The sequence below is a fragment of the Urocitellus parryii genome, chromosome X (genome assembly GCF_045843805.1).
Source record: "Urocitellus parryii isolate mUroPar1 chromosome X, mUroPar1.hap1, whole genome shotgun sequence".
Classification (NCBI taxonomy): domain Eukaryota; kingdom Metazoa; phylum Chordata; class Mammalia; order Rodentia; family Sciuridae; genus Urocitellus; species Urocitellus parryii.
In genome coordinates, this window is record NC_135547.1 from 35,114,174 (window position 1) to 35,133,631 (window position 19,458).

At 36.0% G+C, this 19,458-nt stretch overlaps 1 protein-coding gene across 1 annotated transcript in view; it reads right to left on the minus strand.

The window, feature by feature from the left end:
* Positions 1–19,458, minus strand: part of Htr2c (5-hydroxytryptamine receptor 2C) — a 108,753-nt gene that overhangs the window by 86,523 nt on the left and 2,772 nt on the right. Inside the window, exon 2 of the mRNA XM_026410991.1 lies at positions 17,847–18,160. Coding sequence (XP_026266776.1) covers positions 17,847–18,160 — 314 coding nt within the window. The remainder of the gene's footprint in view (positions 1–17,846; positions 18,161–19,458) is intronic.

Consider the following 19,458-nt stretch of genomic DNA (forward strand, 5'->3'; position numbering starts at 1 on the left):
ATTTTAATGTAGAATAAGGTAAGTTCCTATTGTATACAACATAGTCTGACCTGTCTCTCCCATGTATACTCCAAATACTAATTCAAAATATTTTTTCTGCTTCATTCTGAATAAAATCAAAATTCAGTTTATATGATCCTACAATTACTTTGAGAACAGCAATATAGAATCTACAATGTCTTGGCTAATTTGCAACTGTATGTACTCCCATAAAGACCCCAAATAAGCTGAGTATGGTGGTGAGCACCTGTAATCCCAGGGACTCTGGAGGCTGAGGCAGGAGGATCATGAGTTCAAAGCCAGCTTCAGCAAAAGTGAGGCTCTAAGCAACTTAGTGAGACCCTGTGTCTAAATAAAATACAAAATAGGACTGGGGATGTGGCTCAGTGGTTGAGTGACCCTGAGTTCAATCTCTGGTACCAAAAAAAAAAAAAGACTCCAAATATCCCATCACGTGTAATAAAGAATAGAAATAGAGATAAATAGGCTGATAATTTTAAAATGCTATCTTTACTACCTATTTTATTAAATATTTCTCAGTGAGTAAAACTGGAAGAAAAAAAATCTTGTGCTTCATTTGTGTACAATATATCAAAATGCATTCTGTCATGTATAACTAATTTGAACAAATTTTTTAAAAAAACCCTCATTTAACCTTATCTTGCTAATGATCAAGCATCAAGTCATGAAAAAAACAAGTTCATTAAGTGTATTTTGGGGATTTAGTGTTATGTAAACATTGGATGAATGGTTTGTTTCTGCTATATTTTGAATGCAGAAAATTTTATTTGTTTGTTTGTTTGTTTGTTTTATTTACGGTACTGGAGGTTGAACCTAAGGACACTTTACCACTGTTTACCACTGTATTAAATCCCCAGCACCCCCCACAGGAAATAAAAGAGTATATAATGTTTTTTTTCCCCTGTAGGGTAGAGTCTGCAGTGGAATGATTAAGAGTATTGATAGAAGGAAAGAGAATATTAGGAGAAGGCATTTTAACCAAAAAATTATGATTCACAAACATAGATGTGTAGTGCTGGGAAATCAAAAGTATCTAACCTCATAAATTGGTTTGCAAGAGAAAAGGATGCTTTTGTTTAGTCACTAAAAATATTGAATGGCCAGATAAAGAGGGAAATGCTAAATATACAAGTACACAAGATTGACAAGGTTGGGGCTGGAGTTGTAGCTCAGTGGCAGAGCAATTGCCTAGCACGTGTGAGGCACTGGGTTCGATCCCCAGCACCACATAAAAAAAAAAAAAAAAAAAAGAAATAAAGGCATTTTGTCCATCTACAACTATTAAAAAAAAATAAAAAAGATTAACAAGGTCCCCATTATCCCTTCAGAGGGGAAGTCTTTACTTGAATGCCTGAGGACAGGAATTAAGGGCTCAGTACATAAACTCTAGATCAGTTCTATGGAATGTGTAATCCCTGATGAGATAAAGTGGAAAAAGAAAAAAAAAAAAAACAGCTGTTTTATAGAGAAACTTTGTGAAGGGGAACGTGAACTTTTTTTTTTTTTTAATGTTTAGATTGCAAAGTGTGCCATAGTTATAGAGGGACTTTTCCTAATTTGTGCAAGAAAAGCATAGCTAACTACAACAAAGACTGAAGCAAATGCAGCACCGTTGGTATCTTGAAGGTTTGTAGGTTTGGCAGCACCAGGTGACAGAACCTTGGAGCTGTAAGAAGCATTTTCATGGAAGTCACTGGTGGTGAAATGGCAGAGTATCAGCAGAGACCACAATGCCTGGTGGGAGACTGTGGATGCCCAACAGACGTGGCGGTACTCAACAGATGCCCAGCAATGATGATGAATACCCAGTGGCCGATGATGGAGGCCCAGTGGGAGATGATGGAGGCCCAGTGGCAGATAAAGGATTCCCAAAGGCAGATGATGAATGCCAATGGGATATGATGTATGATCTGCAAATACTATGAATGATGGTAAGTGACAGTGGATACATATGTGCTCCATGAAAACCCAGAAAAGTTGCAACAGTGTGTGCTACAAATTAATTTATTCATGACCATGTGAGGTAATTTCTTAAGTACGTAGTGGGAATTGGGTGTACTTTTCTATAGGGCTGGAAGACCTTTGCTAGCATATGGCGATTAGAAGGGGATCCATATCAAGGTTGTCTCTTTTGGGCTCACATCTATGAGGCTTGTCATAAACTTAAATGCTTTTAGAGGCCAGATAGATAATGTCAATGAGTAAGACAGCTGGATATGAGAAAATGGGGAGAGGTGAAAAGCACAGCATAATTGGAATTCACACATTATTAAAAGAGATTCAAATTACAAATTTTAAAAATTGTTGGCTAGGCCAAAACAAAAATCACTTGCAAGCAGAAGTCAGCCAAAAGGCAACTACTTGGTGATCTCATTTAATGAATAATAACCACCAATGTCCTAAAGCAGCTTACTATATCATTTATCTAGAAATGTGGTACTACCTTTATACAAATAAGAAAACTGTTTCACTCAGAGAATGAACTGTAGGTAGATAAATTTTAGAGATCTATAATATATATGAGAAGATTGTCTTCTGTAATTTGTTAGCCAATTCAAATAAATCAAGGGGATTCTATTTATCATGTTTTATTTTAATGAACCACATATGTTTTCAGAACATGTAAGACAATTTAGAATCCACTCAATGAGTTTTCATGTAATTCTTAAAAATCCTCAGGAACGACACTGAAAAATATGAGAGTAGATCTATACTTTTGATAATTATTCCCAAAATCACTTACCCAAATGTATTTCTATAGCCTGGCTTTGACATTATCTTTTACTAAAATGCATAAATAAATCTCCTGTAAAATGGAGTTAGGTTTTAAAATAATTATTCAAAACAAATGAAGATAGCTAGGCTCAGTGCTGCATGCCTGTAATACCAGTGACATGAGAGACTGAGGCAGAGAGATCAAAAGTTTGAGGCCAGCTTCAGCAATTTAGCAAGGGTGCTGAGCAATTTTGGGAGACCCAATATCAAGATGAAAGTACTGGGGATGTAGCTCAGTGGTTAAGTGCCCCTAGGTTCAATACCCAGCATGGATGGGGGGGGGAGATAGATAAATAGATAGATAGATAGATGATAGATAGATAAGAAGAATTAGCTTATAAGCATATATTATATTTTAATGTAATAATTAACTGCCAAAGATAATTCATTATTCATTATCTATCTATATGTATATGAAACACATAGTAATTTTGTAGGAGAACGGGATGTGGCTACTTTAGAGGTTCCATGTTTTAATACAGTTCTTCCTTAAAAGAATGTTCTAGGGCTGGGTTGTGGCTCAGTGGTAGAGCACCTGCCTGGCATTTGTGAAGAATTGGGTTCAATTCTCAGCACCATACAAAAATAAATGTATTGTGTTCCTCTACAACTAAAAAAGTATTAAAAAAAGTTCTAAGTGACATATCAAATGAAATAATTATAAAGAACAAGGGCTTTGGAATTTGTTAGGTCTGTGCTTAAAAATTAGTTGTGCCATTGCAAGTTCTGAAGTCTTAGGCACATTACTTCCTTAAACATTAGTTTCTTCATATTTAAAATATTTTTAAAAATAATAATAGGTATTATTTTATGAGGAGTAAATGAGTTAATACATGCAAACTCCTTCACAGAATATATGGGGAAACAGCATGTTCTCAATTAAGCCTAATATTATGAATGTGAAGATGAAATGTGGAGATTATAGTCTAGGGCTTTATAGAGTTACTAGTCAACAACTAGTAGTTTTCTCCATTTCCGGTCCTTATATCCTTCTCAATTCCTATTAACATACTTAAACAGTTGGTTAATTTTCTTGTACATACAGACCTATATCTTGGTAACAACAGACCCTTTAATAACTTTTACAGGAATTTTAGCTACCGTACTTAATTCTAATTATTAGATTTCTTGACGCAAGTGAACAAAAAAGCTAGGCCTAATATACTTACCTCTTCAAAAAATTCAGAATTTTAGTAATCATTACTACTAGCCCTAATTTAGAAAAATAAGCAAAACAACTATAAGGAATTTTAAAGAATTGTGAAAAGAATTACATTGGTGCTTCCTTGATTTAATTCAATAAAATGGCTATTTATAAATTGTGTCATTTTCAAGTTATGAAAGTACTTCCTTTAAGTAAGAAAAAATTAGCCAGGCATGGTGGCACACACCTGTAATCCTTGTGACTGGGGAGGCTGAGACAGGAGGATCAAAAGTTCAAAGCCAGCCTCAGCAATTTACTGAGACCTGTCTCAAAATAAAAAATATATAGGGGTGAGCATATGGTTCAGAGATTGAGTGCCCCTGGGTTCAATTCCCAGTATCAAAAAAAAAAAAAAAAAAAAAGCTAAGCTAGATAATGCATTCCCTCACTAAATAACCTAGAATCTACTTTTGTACACAGATGTTTGATTGCATGAGTTGAATGCTAGTGGTGAAGTGAGAAACCTATTTCCCCAAATCCCCAATGTGCCTAGTTTGGTTGAGATCTTGCAAATAAATTACAGACAAGGCTACCTGAAAAGAAATCACGACTATCAGAGGGAGGACCTGGAGTGGTATAATTGCATTGTGGTAAATTAAATATATAGATATTAAAGCATCGAAATACCCAGTGGCAAATATCATGCGATAATGCCTGGGTAGAGAATCAGAACTTCAAGAATTAATTCTCTGTACATGTATAAATTCATCCAATTACTTTAAAGGATACTCACATCAGGTGGCTCCAAATACTGGTAGGTGAAAATTATCCAAGAAAAGGGCTAACCTGTGGGAACTTGGCTGGAGAATCTTTCCTTTGGAGGATATCTATTTCATAATCACAGAAATTTGTCATAAAAATAATAATGATTCACAGTTTAAACCTGCAAAGCTATGTAGACCTACAAGTACATTATTTAAATAACTATAATTTTCTTTTTGCCTATTATTGTGGGAAGAGTATTTTTCCCAGTTGCTCCCACTCCTTATTTACAAAGTATATGTGCCTTTATGAAGTAAGTGTGCCACCCAGATCTTTGCTACTGTCCTGCCTCTACATCTCCAACTAGATTGTAAATTCCATGAAATAATGTCTTTATTTATTTTTTACTGGGGATTGAACACAGGCTTGCTCTACCACTATGCAACATTCCCAGCCCTATTTTTATTTTTTATTTGGAGACAGTGTCTGGCTAAGTAGCTGAGGATGCCTTGAACTTGTGATCCTTTTGCCTCAGTCTTTCATGTCACTGGGATTATAGGCATGCTTCCCATTATATCTATTTTCTGTTCTTGCAACATTTCATTGTCTTGCAGACACCTGAACTCACAATCCTCCTGCTTCAGCATCCCGAGCCACTGGGATTACAGGCATGCACCACTCACGCGGGGCCAAAGATAATCTTCATCTGCACATAGAACAGTTTCATTTTTTTATTTCTTCCTACCAATCTACATGCCTTTCTTCTTTTGCGTTATTAAAGTAGCTAGAGTTTTCTATGCAGTATTGTGTAATAAGTGACAAGAGCAGATACCCTTGTTTTATTCTTTTTTCTTTAGTTTTGACCGGCTTTATTTGCATATGATTTATATAAATAATTGTCATATTTGAGCTAAATTAAATTTATTGAAATGAATAGATAAAAATTGTATGTGGGATGTCATGTAATGTTTATACATTTATGCATCATGTAATATTTCAATCAGATTAAACACATTTATCTCCTCAAACATGTATCACTTTTTTCTCTCTTTATTTATTTATTTAGTTAGTTTTTGTGGTACTGGGGGCTAAACTCAGGGCATTCTACCATTAAGCTTTGTTTTATTTTAATTTTTTAAAAAATTATTTTAATTTTCTATACATAATGGAGTACTATGCAGCAATTAAAAATGACAAAATCATGGAATTTGCAGGGAAATGGATGGCATTAGAGCAGATTATGCTAAGCGAAGCTAGCCAATCCTTAAAAAACAAATGCCAAATGTCTTCTTTGATATAAAGAGAGCAACTAAGAACAGAACAGGGAGGAAGAGCATGAGGAAAAGATTAACATTAAACAAAGACGAGTGGGGGGAGAGAAAGGGAGAGAGAAGGGAAAGCATATGGAAATGGTAGGAGACCCTCAATGTTACACAAAATTACATAGAAGAGGATGTGAGGGGAAAGGGGGGAAAACAAGGGAGAGAATTGAACAACAGCAGAGGAGGTAGAGAGGGATGATGGGAGGGGAGGGGAGGGGGGTATAGTAGAGGATAGGAAAGGCAGCAGAATACAACAGACACTAATATGGCAGTATATAAAAATGTGAGTGTGTAACCGATGTGATTCTGCAATTTGTATTTGGGGTAAAAATGGGAGTTCATAACCCAATTGAGTCAAATGTATGAAAGATGATATATCATGAGCTTTGTAATGTTTTTAACAACCAATAAAAAAATATTAAAAAAAATTGGGGGGTACCAGGGATTGAATTCAGGGGCACTTGACCACTGAGCCACATCCCCAGCCCTAGTTTGTATTTTATTTAGAGACAGGGTCTTGCTGAGTTGCTTAAGGCCTCACTTTTGCTAAGTCCGGTTTTGAACTCACAATCCTCTTGCCTCAGGCTCCTGAGCCATTGGGATTACAGGCTTCTACCATTGTACCTTGCATGTATCACTTATTTAAGGTGAAAACATTAAAAATTATTTTCTCTAGTTTTTTTTATGTACAGTATTTTATTGTTTTCTATAACCAACTTATTGTGCAATAGCAAACCAGTATTTCTTATGTCTATTTAACTGTATTATTCTGAATCTTAAGAGGAAAGCATAGAATCTTATACCTAGGTTCCACTATTTCCCCTGTTGTGGCCAGAAGAGCCAACCTGTCACTGGTTATGGATTTTCTTGATAAATCCCTGTTTCGATTTATTTTTGTTTATGCCTATTGGTGATCCTGAGTTATAGGCCTCTCCAGAACCCAGCCTAGGATAAATGGGAGATAACTAGAAAGTCCAGGGAAGCCACTATAGTATCATTCTTCAAGTACTGAGTTCCCTAGTCAGTCTACCTTTTTTTTAAAATTTATTTATTTTTTTACACATTCAGCGTGCTTTATAATTGTCAAATTCCACATAGAAAATTTGGTTGTATTTAAATAAGGAGTAAGAGGAAAACATAAACCTAATCTAGCTTTATTTGTTTCTTTGGGATTTTTTTAGTACTGGGGATTGAACCCTGGAGTGCTCTACCACTGACCCATATCCTCAGCCCTTTTTATTTTTTATTTTTTATTTAGAGAGACATGGTCTCTCTAAGTTGCTGAGACTGACTTTGAACTTGTGATTCTCCTGCATCAGCCTCCAGAATTGCTGGGATTACTTATAACCATGCATCACCACTGTCTATGCCATGTATGCTTTAGTAATTATCAAATATAACAAAGTCTTCTTAAAAGATGAGCTTAGAGGAATTATACTATGGAGCTTAGAGATATTTGAAATGATTTCTTGGTTTGCTAGAGCTGACTGTGGGTAAAGGAAACTAGAAATTTTGCCATGAGTGACAAAAGGAGAAGTTGCCAGGCTGGTAACTGAGGATGGGAATATTTGTGGTTGGATTTTGCTGGGGGAAGAATAGGGTGCTATTGGAACTTTCTTGTTAGCTATTTAAATACAGCTAATGTCCATAGGGCATTTTGCCAATCTGTGTCCAAAAATAGAATTTAAATTATTATTTGTCAACTGTTCTGTGTTTATGATGTTCTTAGGTATATTATATCAGTCAATCAGTTATTGATTATGAGTCATGCAATTCTGGTGCAGTGGACCAGTGGGCATGTACCCTCTATTTTGAGAAAGTTAAGCTTAGAAAGGGATGTGAGGGTGGCCTAGGAATGAAAAGAAAAACTTACTGGTCTAAGTAAAAAATACTGGGATTTTCACAAATTACATAATGAATCTTCAAATACATTTAGACATTCTTCTAAGTTGTGCATTTTAGCCTCTGTTGTACTAAAATAGGCATGTGCTAAGTCAGCCTAAGATATCAAATCCAAAGCTTTTCTGATTTAAATGCTTCATTTCATTTAAACTTATTCTTGGTCTAATATCTAATATCTGAGAATCTCTGTATCATCATATTAAAATTGACTGAATTTCAGTAAATGTAATGTTATATGTTCACTTGGATTAAGAATTTAATGAGCTGGGTGCAATGGTGCATGCCTGTAATCCCAGTGGCTCAGGAGGCTGAGGCAGGAGGATCATGGGTTCAAAGCCACCATTAGCAACTTAGTGAGGTGCTAAGCAAATCAGAGAGACCCTTTCTCTAAATAAAATATTAAAAGGTATGGGGATGTGACTCAGTGGTCATGTGCCCCTGAGTTCAATCCCCAATACCCATTCCCAGGTCTCTGTTTGACATCTCTTCAATTTAATGTTCCTCACCTCTTTGCAAGAAGTTCCCTTTCATTATGAAAGTAGAGTTATTACCATAGCATATCATCCCTGAAGTTTGAAGTAATTGGTAGTTTTGAGGGAGAAATAAAAGTATAGTAATAGCCTAGCAATTATTATGGCAATAACAGTATTTTTAACCTAGAGACCTAAGGTCATCATCAAAATACACACCTGGAAAAAAAAATCTTAATGTATTCACAAAGACAAAGATATTTTGAAGCATACTATGAACTAAATAATCTCAAAAACACCCCAAGGCCTTAGACACCAATGTTTGGGGCACTGAGCCAATTCACAAAACACCTTCATTTCTGCCAATACCTGGAAGCAAAATTTTAAACCATCAGACTTACCTTCTTGGCATTCTGGGGTATTGACTTGTAATTCTCTTTCAAATTAGCTTCCATCCATGTCCTTTTCTCTCCCAATAAACTCCCCCCCACACCTTTTTATTTTTTTTAATGGCAGTGCTAGGAGCCTGGTGCACATCAAGAGTAACGGCTTACCCACTGAGCTGTAAACTCCCAGACCCTGTCTTGACTTTTTTAAAGTAAACCATGAGTATCAAAATGGTATAATAAAAAAATGAGGATGATGAGTGTTAGAATCAGCTAGATCCAGGTTCAAATCCTAATTCTCCTATCAGCTGGTGTCTTCATGTAATGTTGAGCAAGTCAGAGCTGAATACTGTGTAAGCCTCATGAGACCAGGAATTCATTGTTATTCATTGTTATTGTTTTGTATACCAGCCACAGTACCAGGAAGAGTGCTTGGTATACAGTAACCTAACTATGTGGCCATCTATGAATTACTGAATAACTCCATTCCTCTGTTACATTATATGTAAACTAAGGATGATAACAGAATCCAAATTTTATGGTTTGTGAGAACTAAATGATATACTCAACAAATATTATCTGTAATAATTGTAGCTTCTTGTAAAGCTACATACACTTAATTATATGCTCTGCAACTTGCATAGAGAATTGCTTCTAGAGTGTGTCAGTGAGCTGAATAACAAATCTTTATATAATTAATTCACATAAATGGATATTGGGTATATATTTTAATTTCTTTAAAATTATGTAAATCAGAACACATTAAGCATGATACCTCAAGTATACACACAATGACAGGATAACAGGATGTGATATGAAAGCCAGAAATTATTTGAACAATAACAGGATAAATATTACAAATTCAGTGTTTTCAAGTAGTATTTAGCAGAGATGAAACTGTTCTTTTTTTTTTTTTTAAGAGTCCATTATGAGTTGAAATGCACTGATTCTATTCAATGATAACTCATATTTCTCTGCAGCTGAAGATGCCATTTAATCTGGATGAGACAAAGGAAAAATGAAAAGAAGGGAAGGCGAAGGGAAGAGGAAAGACAATAGAATGAATGGGACATTACTTTCTTAGCTTTGTATTTGAATACACAACCACGGTAACTCCACATCATGTATGCTAGGAGCCACAGCAAAAATATTGATACAGGCACCTTTGGGTTTAGTGACTGCCAGCCAGCCATTGAGATTATGATTATGTTAAGTTACATTCATATGGTAATTGGACTCCTGCTGTTTACCTGGGCCCGTTAAGGGACTCAGGTTACTCATGTCACTCTTGTAATGGGAGAGTTCCCATTGGTTGAGAAAGGATGGTAGGAGGGTGTTCCGGGGGAAGTGGGGCCCCCAGCTCAGGTAGAACACACGAGTGTGGACCAGCTTGTTAGGGGACGCACACGGCCTCTCACAAAATAAAACTTTGTTTCAGTTTGACTGGCTTGTGTTTTTGTGCCCAACCGGTTTGCAAGATTGCAAGCCGGCGTGCACTGACATCCCAGCAGGAAGGCGCCCAGCAGGAAGGCAGCAGGCGTGCTCGGCGACAGCAGCGGCAGGAGCGGAGCTCGGGAGAGTCCACGCGGCCCTGCCGGGCAGCCTGCAGCACATGTACAACCACAAGAGTGGGGTCCTAAGTAGAATAAGTTTTATTCTATGTATGTATAATTTGCCAAAATATATTCTACTGTCATGTATAACTAAAAAAAACAGCAACAACAAAAATAGTTGCACTTACACATAGCTGCATAAACTCAGAAAATAATAAAACACGTCAAGTTGCCACAAGAAAAATGAGTATTTTCTGGCCTCCTAAAACAATATGAAGTTTTAAAAATCCTGGCTTTCATGATATGTAACTTCAAACTTAAGGTCTGTTAAGTGTATGGGAATTGAATGGATTCATATTAATAATGCAACTTTAATCTGAAAATAGTAATTCTGTGACTAAAAGCATATATAATGAAATATCATGGAAAAGTAAGAGGTAGGTTGAGGTTGCATCCAATTTATTATGAAATTAAACATAGGGCCAGTGATATTTTTTTCTTAAATAATGTATGATTTGCTATGCTTTTGGTTAATGACTATAAATGCTTTCTTTGACATTTTTATTTGGTATCTACAAATCCTCGGTGAAGTGTCAGTTCAGATCTCTTGCTCATTTTTTTATTAGGAGTTTATTTTTCTTGAGTTTTGAGAGTGCTTTATCCATTCTATATACAAATTCTCATTGGAAATGTTATCATTGAGTATTCTCTACCATTCTGTGTCTTTCCTTTCAATGACTCAAATTCAAAGAGCAGAAGTTTTTGATTTTGAGGAAGTTCAATTTAGCCATTATTTTTATGGTTCATAATTTTTAATGTCTTAGCTAAGTAAGAACTATTAGCCCAAACCCTATGTTGTGAGGATTTTATCCTGTTTTCTTCTAGAAGTTTAGTAGTTTGTATTTTATATTTATCTCTATACTCCATTTGAGTTAATTTTCATAAGGTGTGAAATACGAATTGAGATTCATTTTTTAAACATGAATGTCCAATATTTTAAGCAACATCTGTGAAAATGACTACTTTCTCCATTGAAATAACTTTGCCAGATTCAGTCAATTTCTGAATCTTTTATTCTGATCCATTCATATATGCATTTACCTTTCCTAAATACCATTCTTTATGATTACTATAGCTTGACTATAAGTCCTCAAAGGAAGTATTATACATTTCTCAATTTTGCTTTCTTCAAAATTGTTTTGAGTATCATAATTCCTGTGCCTTCCCATATACACTTTAAAATCAACTTGTTGCTTCTTACAAAATAGTGCTAGTATTTTTATTGGAATTGTATTGAATATACAGATCATTTGAGGGAGAACTGATGTCTTAAGAATATTGATTTTTCCAATTCACAATCAGGATATATTTCTCAATTTATTTGGATCTTCTTTTATTTCTTCAGTGTTTTGGAGTTTTCAGTGTATAACTCCATCACCTATTTTGGTAGATTCACACCTACTATTTGCATGGACTTTGATCATATTATAAATAGTGCCCTTTAATTTTGCCTTCCAATTTCCTTTGCTAGTTTATAGAAGTACAATTTGTGTATACAAGCTATGAGCTCTTCTGACTTGCTAAACACTTATTAGTTATTCTAGTTATCTGAGAACACATTTTTCAGTCTTAACTTTTTTTTTTTTTTTTTTTTTTTTTTTTAGGTGTGGGTACTGGGGATTGAACTCAGGGACACTCAACCACTGTGCCACATCCCCAGCCCTATTTTGTATTTTATTTAGAGACAAGGTCTCATTGAGTTGTTTAGTGCCTAGTTTTTGCTGAGGCTGGCTTTGAACTCATGATCCTTCTGCCTCGGCCTCCCGAGCTGCTGGGGTTCCAGGCCGCACCACCATGCCCAGCTGTCCTAAAAGTTTTAATTTTTTATGTTTACTTCTTTTTTGCCATTGAGAATTTTCATATTTCCATTAATTTCTATTCATTACTACATGGAATATTATTACAGTAGCTGCTCTAAAGGTTTTTCCTGATTATTCCAGTATCTTAGTAATTTGAGTTTGGCATCTGTTGATAATTATTTCCTTTTAAGTATTTTTCACATTTCCTGGATATTTTTTATGTCAAGCAATTTTAGATTGTATCATGGATGTTTTGAGTGTTATAGTTTATAGACATTATGTATAGTTAAAATCCTTCTAAGAATGCTGATTTTGTTCACTTGCTTGTTGTATATAGCAATTAATCCAGGTAGGTCTCAATCTAAAGTCCAATCTTAAGGGCTGGGTGTGGTGGCACACACCGGTAATCCTAGTGGCTAGGGAGGCTGAGACAGGAGTTCAAAGTCAGCCTCAGCAATGGTGAGGCACTAAGCAATGCAGTGAGACCCTATCTCTAAATATAAGACAAAATAGGGCTGGGGACTTGGCTTAGTGGCCAAGTGCTGCTGAGTTTAATCCCTGGTACTAAAAAATAAATAAATAAAAATGAAGTTCAATCTTGCCTTTGTGGACAGTGAATTCAATATCTTCTCTATTTTCCTAACCTCAGCTATACTGCTTGAGTCTATAATGCCAACGAGCCATGGAAGGCATGGTCTGAGATTTGGATGATTGTTCAAATATATTTAATTTTTTGAAGCTTTTCTATGCTTTTTGGGATATGTTGTTTTTATGTATCTTAGAATTGAGACTGATACCTATTTAGGTCCTTATACAGAATTAAGAAAACCTTTCTTCAGCTCTCTACTTCACAGGATTCCCTCCCATAATTTGTGGCCCACAAAGGCCTCCTTTCCTGGTCCACTGGCCAAAAAGAAAATTATCAGGTTTTTGTTTGTTTGTTTTCAAAAATTTGATGCATGTGCTATTAAAGCGTAACTGACTAGAGTCTTCCCTCTGTTCAAAGCTAGGAGAGAAAAAATGGAGGAAAAAGAGCTATTTCCCCTACATTAGGGGGCCTACAGAGTGCCCTTTGTTAACTCTGTCCAGAAAGACTGAGTTTTAACCACTTCTGCACAACCACCATGCAGCTATGTGACAGTCCTGCCCTCCAGGAAAGGCTACTGGAAAAAAGAGCGAGAAAAAAAAAAATAAAACCCCATTACCATAAAGGTTACAACTGTAAATTTTTATTAGTCTCCCTATTTGCCTTTTTTTTTTTTTAGTTATAGTAGTTGTTTTGATTTTTTTCCCCAGAATTATTGATTAAATACACCAGAAGAGACAATCTTTATCACGCTTACTCTGTTTTTAGAGCTTACATTATTAACCTTAATTTCAAATGTTCCTAGATTTGTAGGGGCACCATTAAGTTAGATCCTGTGTCTTTTTGAAATCTTCCTGTTACTCATTGAGTACTTTCTTACTTTTTAGCTCAAAAGATGCTCTAGTCTTTGGTTATAATTTTCCTGCCCCATCTTTGGAATTGAAGCCAGAATAGACAGGCAGTCAGTATAGATAGGTAAATCAAGTCAGGTCTATCAAGGAGGCCAATTTGAGTTCTGGAAGTTGGAGACTGCCCCCTGAGGGACTGAAATGTTAATTCCTGGGATCCCTGCGTCCAGTCTTAGCAAGAATCTGCCTCTGCTCCAACTTATTCTTGAGATAACAAGTCCCAGGGATTGTCCCTCCCTATGGGGAGCTATAAAGATGTTAATTAATGTGTAAGGGGCTCCTCCATCCAGCCCTTCCCCCATCCTTCTGCTTCTTGCCTTTAGGCCATCCCACTGAGCTTTACAGGGCCCAGTCACCATGGCAGGAAGGACAGAGATATGGGGAAGAGGGCAGGAGTACAAAGGAATCCTAGGTCATATAAAAAGGGCAGAACACCTGGTTTCTTGGGATAGTAGGATATCAGCTGTGGCCCCCTTCTCCCTTCAAGCGAAGTCTATGTTACCCCTTTTTAAATAAACCCTGCTTTAGTCTATGTTACCCTTTTTAAAATAAACCCTGCTTTATATGCTTGCCTAGGCGTACTTCAACATGGTAACAGGTGGTATCAGAATTAGCCTTTTCTCCAAGGAGTCCCTGTTCCTGTTTGTGATCATTTAATTTATGTAACATTGTTCTATGCACAGGAGTGAAAATGTAACAATGGTCCCTTCACCTTCTGAATGTAGCCCTCATTGCTCTAGGGCTTATTAAAAAAAAATGTTTTGTTTTGTTTTTTTTTTTCTCTTTTCTTCCTTCTCCATTTTCTGTAACAAGATTAGGGAGACAGTGTTATCTTTTCTTCCCCTAGTTAATTACCCTTGAACACAGCCACTACAGGAAGGAGAGGCCTGCTGAGGATGTGCAAGTGAATAACTCCCAAATTAACAAATGAATCCTAACAGCCTTCAGGGAGCCTTGCCACCCCCCCCCCCCATACCAGAGCACACCTGGAATGTAACCCTTGAAGTTCCTTTAAAAGCTCCCTGTCCCTCCAGATTTGGACTGGAGTCCCCTGAGTTTCTGAGCAATAAAACTTCTTTTCTTTTCTGAGCAATAAATTTTTTTCCCTTTTTTCTCAAAACTGTGACCTCATTATTAATTTGGCATTGATTGTCATTGGGGACAGAGACTGAGCTTTCAGTTACAGAAAGAGCTAGGAAATCAATCTTAAGTATTTATCCATCATCTATTTTCAGCAAAAATTTATACTGATATCATGAATCCACCACTATATGACCCATTATTTCCTCTCCTTTCAAATTTCTAACTCCCTATGCAACAGAGAGACACCTGGCTTCTTTTATCTTTAATATGCTTATTTACTTATAATTCCAGATCACAAATAATCATTTCAGAATTTCTATTGTATATCAATGATAAAATTTAAAAAAAATAGTATTTAGAGTTCATTTTCAGTTTTCTTTATCCTTAAACTGAGTGTATACAGTATGAATATTGTTATTTTTTAAAGTTATGTGGATTAGGTTTTTTGGTACTATTCACCTCATTGGTTATGTTATTAATATTGAAAGGGTAAAGTTTCTAAGCTGCAAAGCCTGAGTTAAAATGTAAAAGACCGGGCATTGTAAAGTTTCTAAGCTGCAAGGCCTGAGTTAAAAAGTGAAAGACCAGGTATTGTTAAGTTCCTCTGCTACACACAGAACCTGAAATTCCTAAGGCAGTTAAGACAAGGCCCTACTGGCCATTTAGCCTAGGGCCCTGTGAAGCTTGTCACGTAGGCATACAGGGCCCGAACCAATCAGTTTGAATGTGTACCCCGCTTAGGAGTGACCAATCACCCCCACCCGACCTGTTCCTGCCAATGAATGTGCTAATCATGTATGAGAGTTGTGGTTCAATTTTCCCGAGCCTCATGCTGATTTGTTCTGATGTATGTAAAGCCCCCCCCCCCCCCCCCGCCCTCCCCAAAAAGTGTACTTAAGCACTGCTCAACCCCTCCCAGGGGCTCTGGGCTGCTCTCCCTTCATGAGTGAAGGAGCACGGAGCACGCTGGAATGGATCCCCAATAAATCCCCTTCTGCAATTGCATGAGTCAGTCTCTTGGTGGTCTCTTCCTCCAACGCTTCGCTGGAGGAATACAATACAACAACATGCAGTAGGAGACTGAAATATAACTCAGTGTGATTTCTTGTTTTTGTACTTGAAGATAATTATGGGGATGGGGATACAGCTCAGTCATAGAGTGCTTGCCTCACATGCACAAGGCCCTGGGTTCAATCCCCAGCACCTCAAATAAATAAATAAAGATAATTATGAATTTGAATGTTCTCCAGACTTGGTGGTGGTACTCTGTAGTTTTATTTGTTCTTCTTGCTGTTCTTCATGGCAGGTAGATGTGTTATAAGATTTGTATTTATGCTAATGTCATTATTTGGCCCTCCACATATTATTTTTTAAGGGAGAAATTTGCAAAATGGAACAAACACCATAGGACAAAGTATACCTTCTAAATCACAGTTTTGTTTCATTTAAATCACCATTTCTTACTTAATTTTGGAGCTGTAGAGCGGAAAAATGTCCTCTGAGCAGGTCAAATAGGGATGCTTTGAAGATAATGTATGATTGAAATAGCAAAAATAAGAAAAGCCCATTTTCCAAGAATACTTTATAAAATACCTATTAAGATAATACATTTCCACTCTGTATTCTGTGTATTTAGAACAGGCTAATTCAACTTTAGGTTTCACAAGAGATGATTTTTATAGGCCTGCTGAAATTCTTTTTTAGAATTTGAGAACTTTTAATAATATTCTTTCTAGTCTAGTTCCTTTAGAAACTCCAGGGGACTGGAAGTCTATTTTACTCCTTTGTAAGATGAACATATCAGCAATTAAATTTAAACCAGGTTCTCCAGCTTTTTAATAAAGATATTTATAGAGAGGTGAGTATAGTGTTGTGCTTCTAGGGTCCCTGCTACTCAAGAGGCTGAGGCAGAAGCAGGATCCTTGAGCCTAGAGGTTCAAGGCCAGCCTGGACAATATAACAAGGTCCTATCTTTAAAAAAAAATTCTTTTAAAAAAATTTGTAGAATTGTATGTAATTTTGATGGTTTATCATAAATATTAGCCAAATCAGCTGAGGTGGTGCATATGTAAAATCCCAGAGGGAGGATCACAAGTTTGAGGCCAGCCTGGGCAACTTAGCAAGACCCTGTCTCAAAATAAAAAAAAAAAAAGAGAGAGAGAGAGAGAAAAGACTGGGAATGTAGTTCAGTAGTAAAATGCCATTAGGTGCAATCCCTAGTACCAAAGATAAATATTAGCCAAAGAACAAAACTTAGGTTACCATGAACACAACAAAGAGATGGCAGAAAAATCAAAAGAAAAATTTGAAGCCTCTCTAAAATCAACATACTAAAATACTCAATGCTTTAATTTTTATGGTGATGATGTGAACTTGATCTATATACTTACTAAATAATTTTGTTACCCCTGTCTGCTTGTACAAACAAGAATTATAGACTTCATGAAGAAGAATTGCTATTGCTAAATAACTATTTCGGGTTAAACACTTAATATGTCAACATTTTAAAAGATCACTCAGGGCTACAGGGAAGCTCAGTGGTAGAACACTTGCTTAGCAGACATGAGGCCCTCAGTAATAGCCCCAGCACTGCCAAAAAAAAAAAAAAAAAAAGATTATTTTAAAAATATTTTTTTGAAGAAGATGTGACTGTTTTTCTTTTCTTTTCTTTCTTTCTTTTTTCTTTTTTTTAATTAGAGATGGTACTTACGGTTTGTGTACTGTCCAAAGCACAGGTGTGGAGGATATTTCTGTCATTGTCCCATTGTGTATATTGTAAGGCAAATATTCATTTATATTTACAAATGACAATGAAGAATAGAGCATCTATGCATAATTTTACCATGTTATACAATGTCTGTTGTTTTTTGGAAACAACTCTACTACTGATTTAATAAATCTAAATGCACACAGCCAATTCCTTGTGTCAGGTTTCCAAATGTCACAGGTAAAATAAATAACTATATCCATGTTTACTATGCTACTTGGCACACATTTATACAATTATACTTAAAAACTAATAGATTAAGAAACTAATTTTTAATTAGATTAAAAAACAAATAGAGCTGGACTTACCATAGAGGATTGCAAGCAGAGACAGTGGCATGACAAGTAGTCCCACTAGCATATCAGCAATGGCTAGGGACATTAAGAAGTAATTGGTGGCATTGTGCAGTTTCTTTTCCATGCTAACTGCCATGATCACGAGAATGTTGCCACCTATTGTCATGATTATTATCACCACGATTGAAATTGCTGGCCAATTTTGTACCCCGTCTGGGAATTTAAAGCGTCCACCATCGGAGGTATTGAAAATGTCAGTTACTATGGCTGCCACTGGACTTACAGAAATATCAAATTGCCAAACCAGAAGGCCAACCAGGTGCACACTGAAAATTAAAAAGAAAAAGAAAAAAAAACCTCAATCAGTACATATTGTATTGCTTACATATGGATTACATATATATAATATATACTCATATATATACTTATATATATTGCTTGTGTATATATTTCTTAAACAAAATAATTGCTTCTCCTTCAACATCCATGATGATGAGGATTTCTGCCCTCTTAATGAAACCTCTGTGTCTTTCTATCCAAAGGATAGTTTTACGGAGTAACTACTGAGTTAAGCACTTAGTTTATTGAAATACATACAGATAACTCATTTAATTTCATATAACAACTACTGAGCTCAGTACTGATTTATATCCATTAGTAGATGAGAAGACTGAGGTTAAAAGAGGTTAAGTAACTTTCTCAAGCCAATTTAGCCAGTAAATGGCAGGCCAGGGCCCATTGCAGGTCTTACTGATTTCAAACACTTTTAAACTTTTACTGCAATCCAAAACCACCGTATTATTTGATTTATAATGATGACTTACTCTTTATATTTTGTAAAATTATTTTTTTTTAGATTTTTTTTAAGGCAGCTGATAAGGGAATGAAGGGAGATTTTCTTAAAGGATCCAGTAACTGACAAGAAAATTGAAAGTTGCCTTTTTTTGATCCAAAGTTAAGAAGGAATAAGTTGTCATCAGATCAACTTCAGGAAGGTATTCTAAAGAGGCACAGTAAACTGGTGGCATAGGACTGTAATCCCAGTGATTTAGGAGGCAAAGTCAGGAGGATTGTTAATTTAAGGCCAGCCCCTCAGTAACTTAGTGAAACTCTGTCTCAAAATAAGAAATAAAAAAAGGGATGGGGGTGTAGCTAAGTGTAAAGTTCCCCTGTGTTCAATCTCTTGAAAGAAAGAAAGAGATAGAAAAGAGGTACAATGGATTTTGAGGATAGTACATGTTGATTTTTTTTTAGAACTCTCCCTATCTGCTCACATTCGCAAAATGACTGTATGTGGGTCAACAATCCTATCTCGTATCCAAACTACTTCTCATGCACTTCTGATTGTTGACCAACATACAGTTCAGGCAATTAAGGCCAACCTGGGTAACACAGCAAGATCTCATCTCTCAAACAAAAAAATATGTGTTATAGTTAAACTGTGATTGATATACATAAAAATTATTGAAATGATGAACCAAATAAATAGAAAGAAGTTATTTGCTCTCAGCTTTAATTACTCTGTCATTGTATTTAGCATGTGGCCAATGTCCTGGTCATATGACCTCTAGGATTTTTTTGACCAGTCACTTAACCTTTCAAAATTTCAATTTCCTCATCTGTA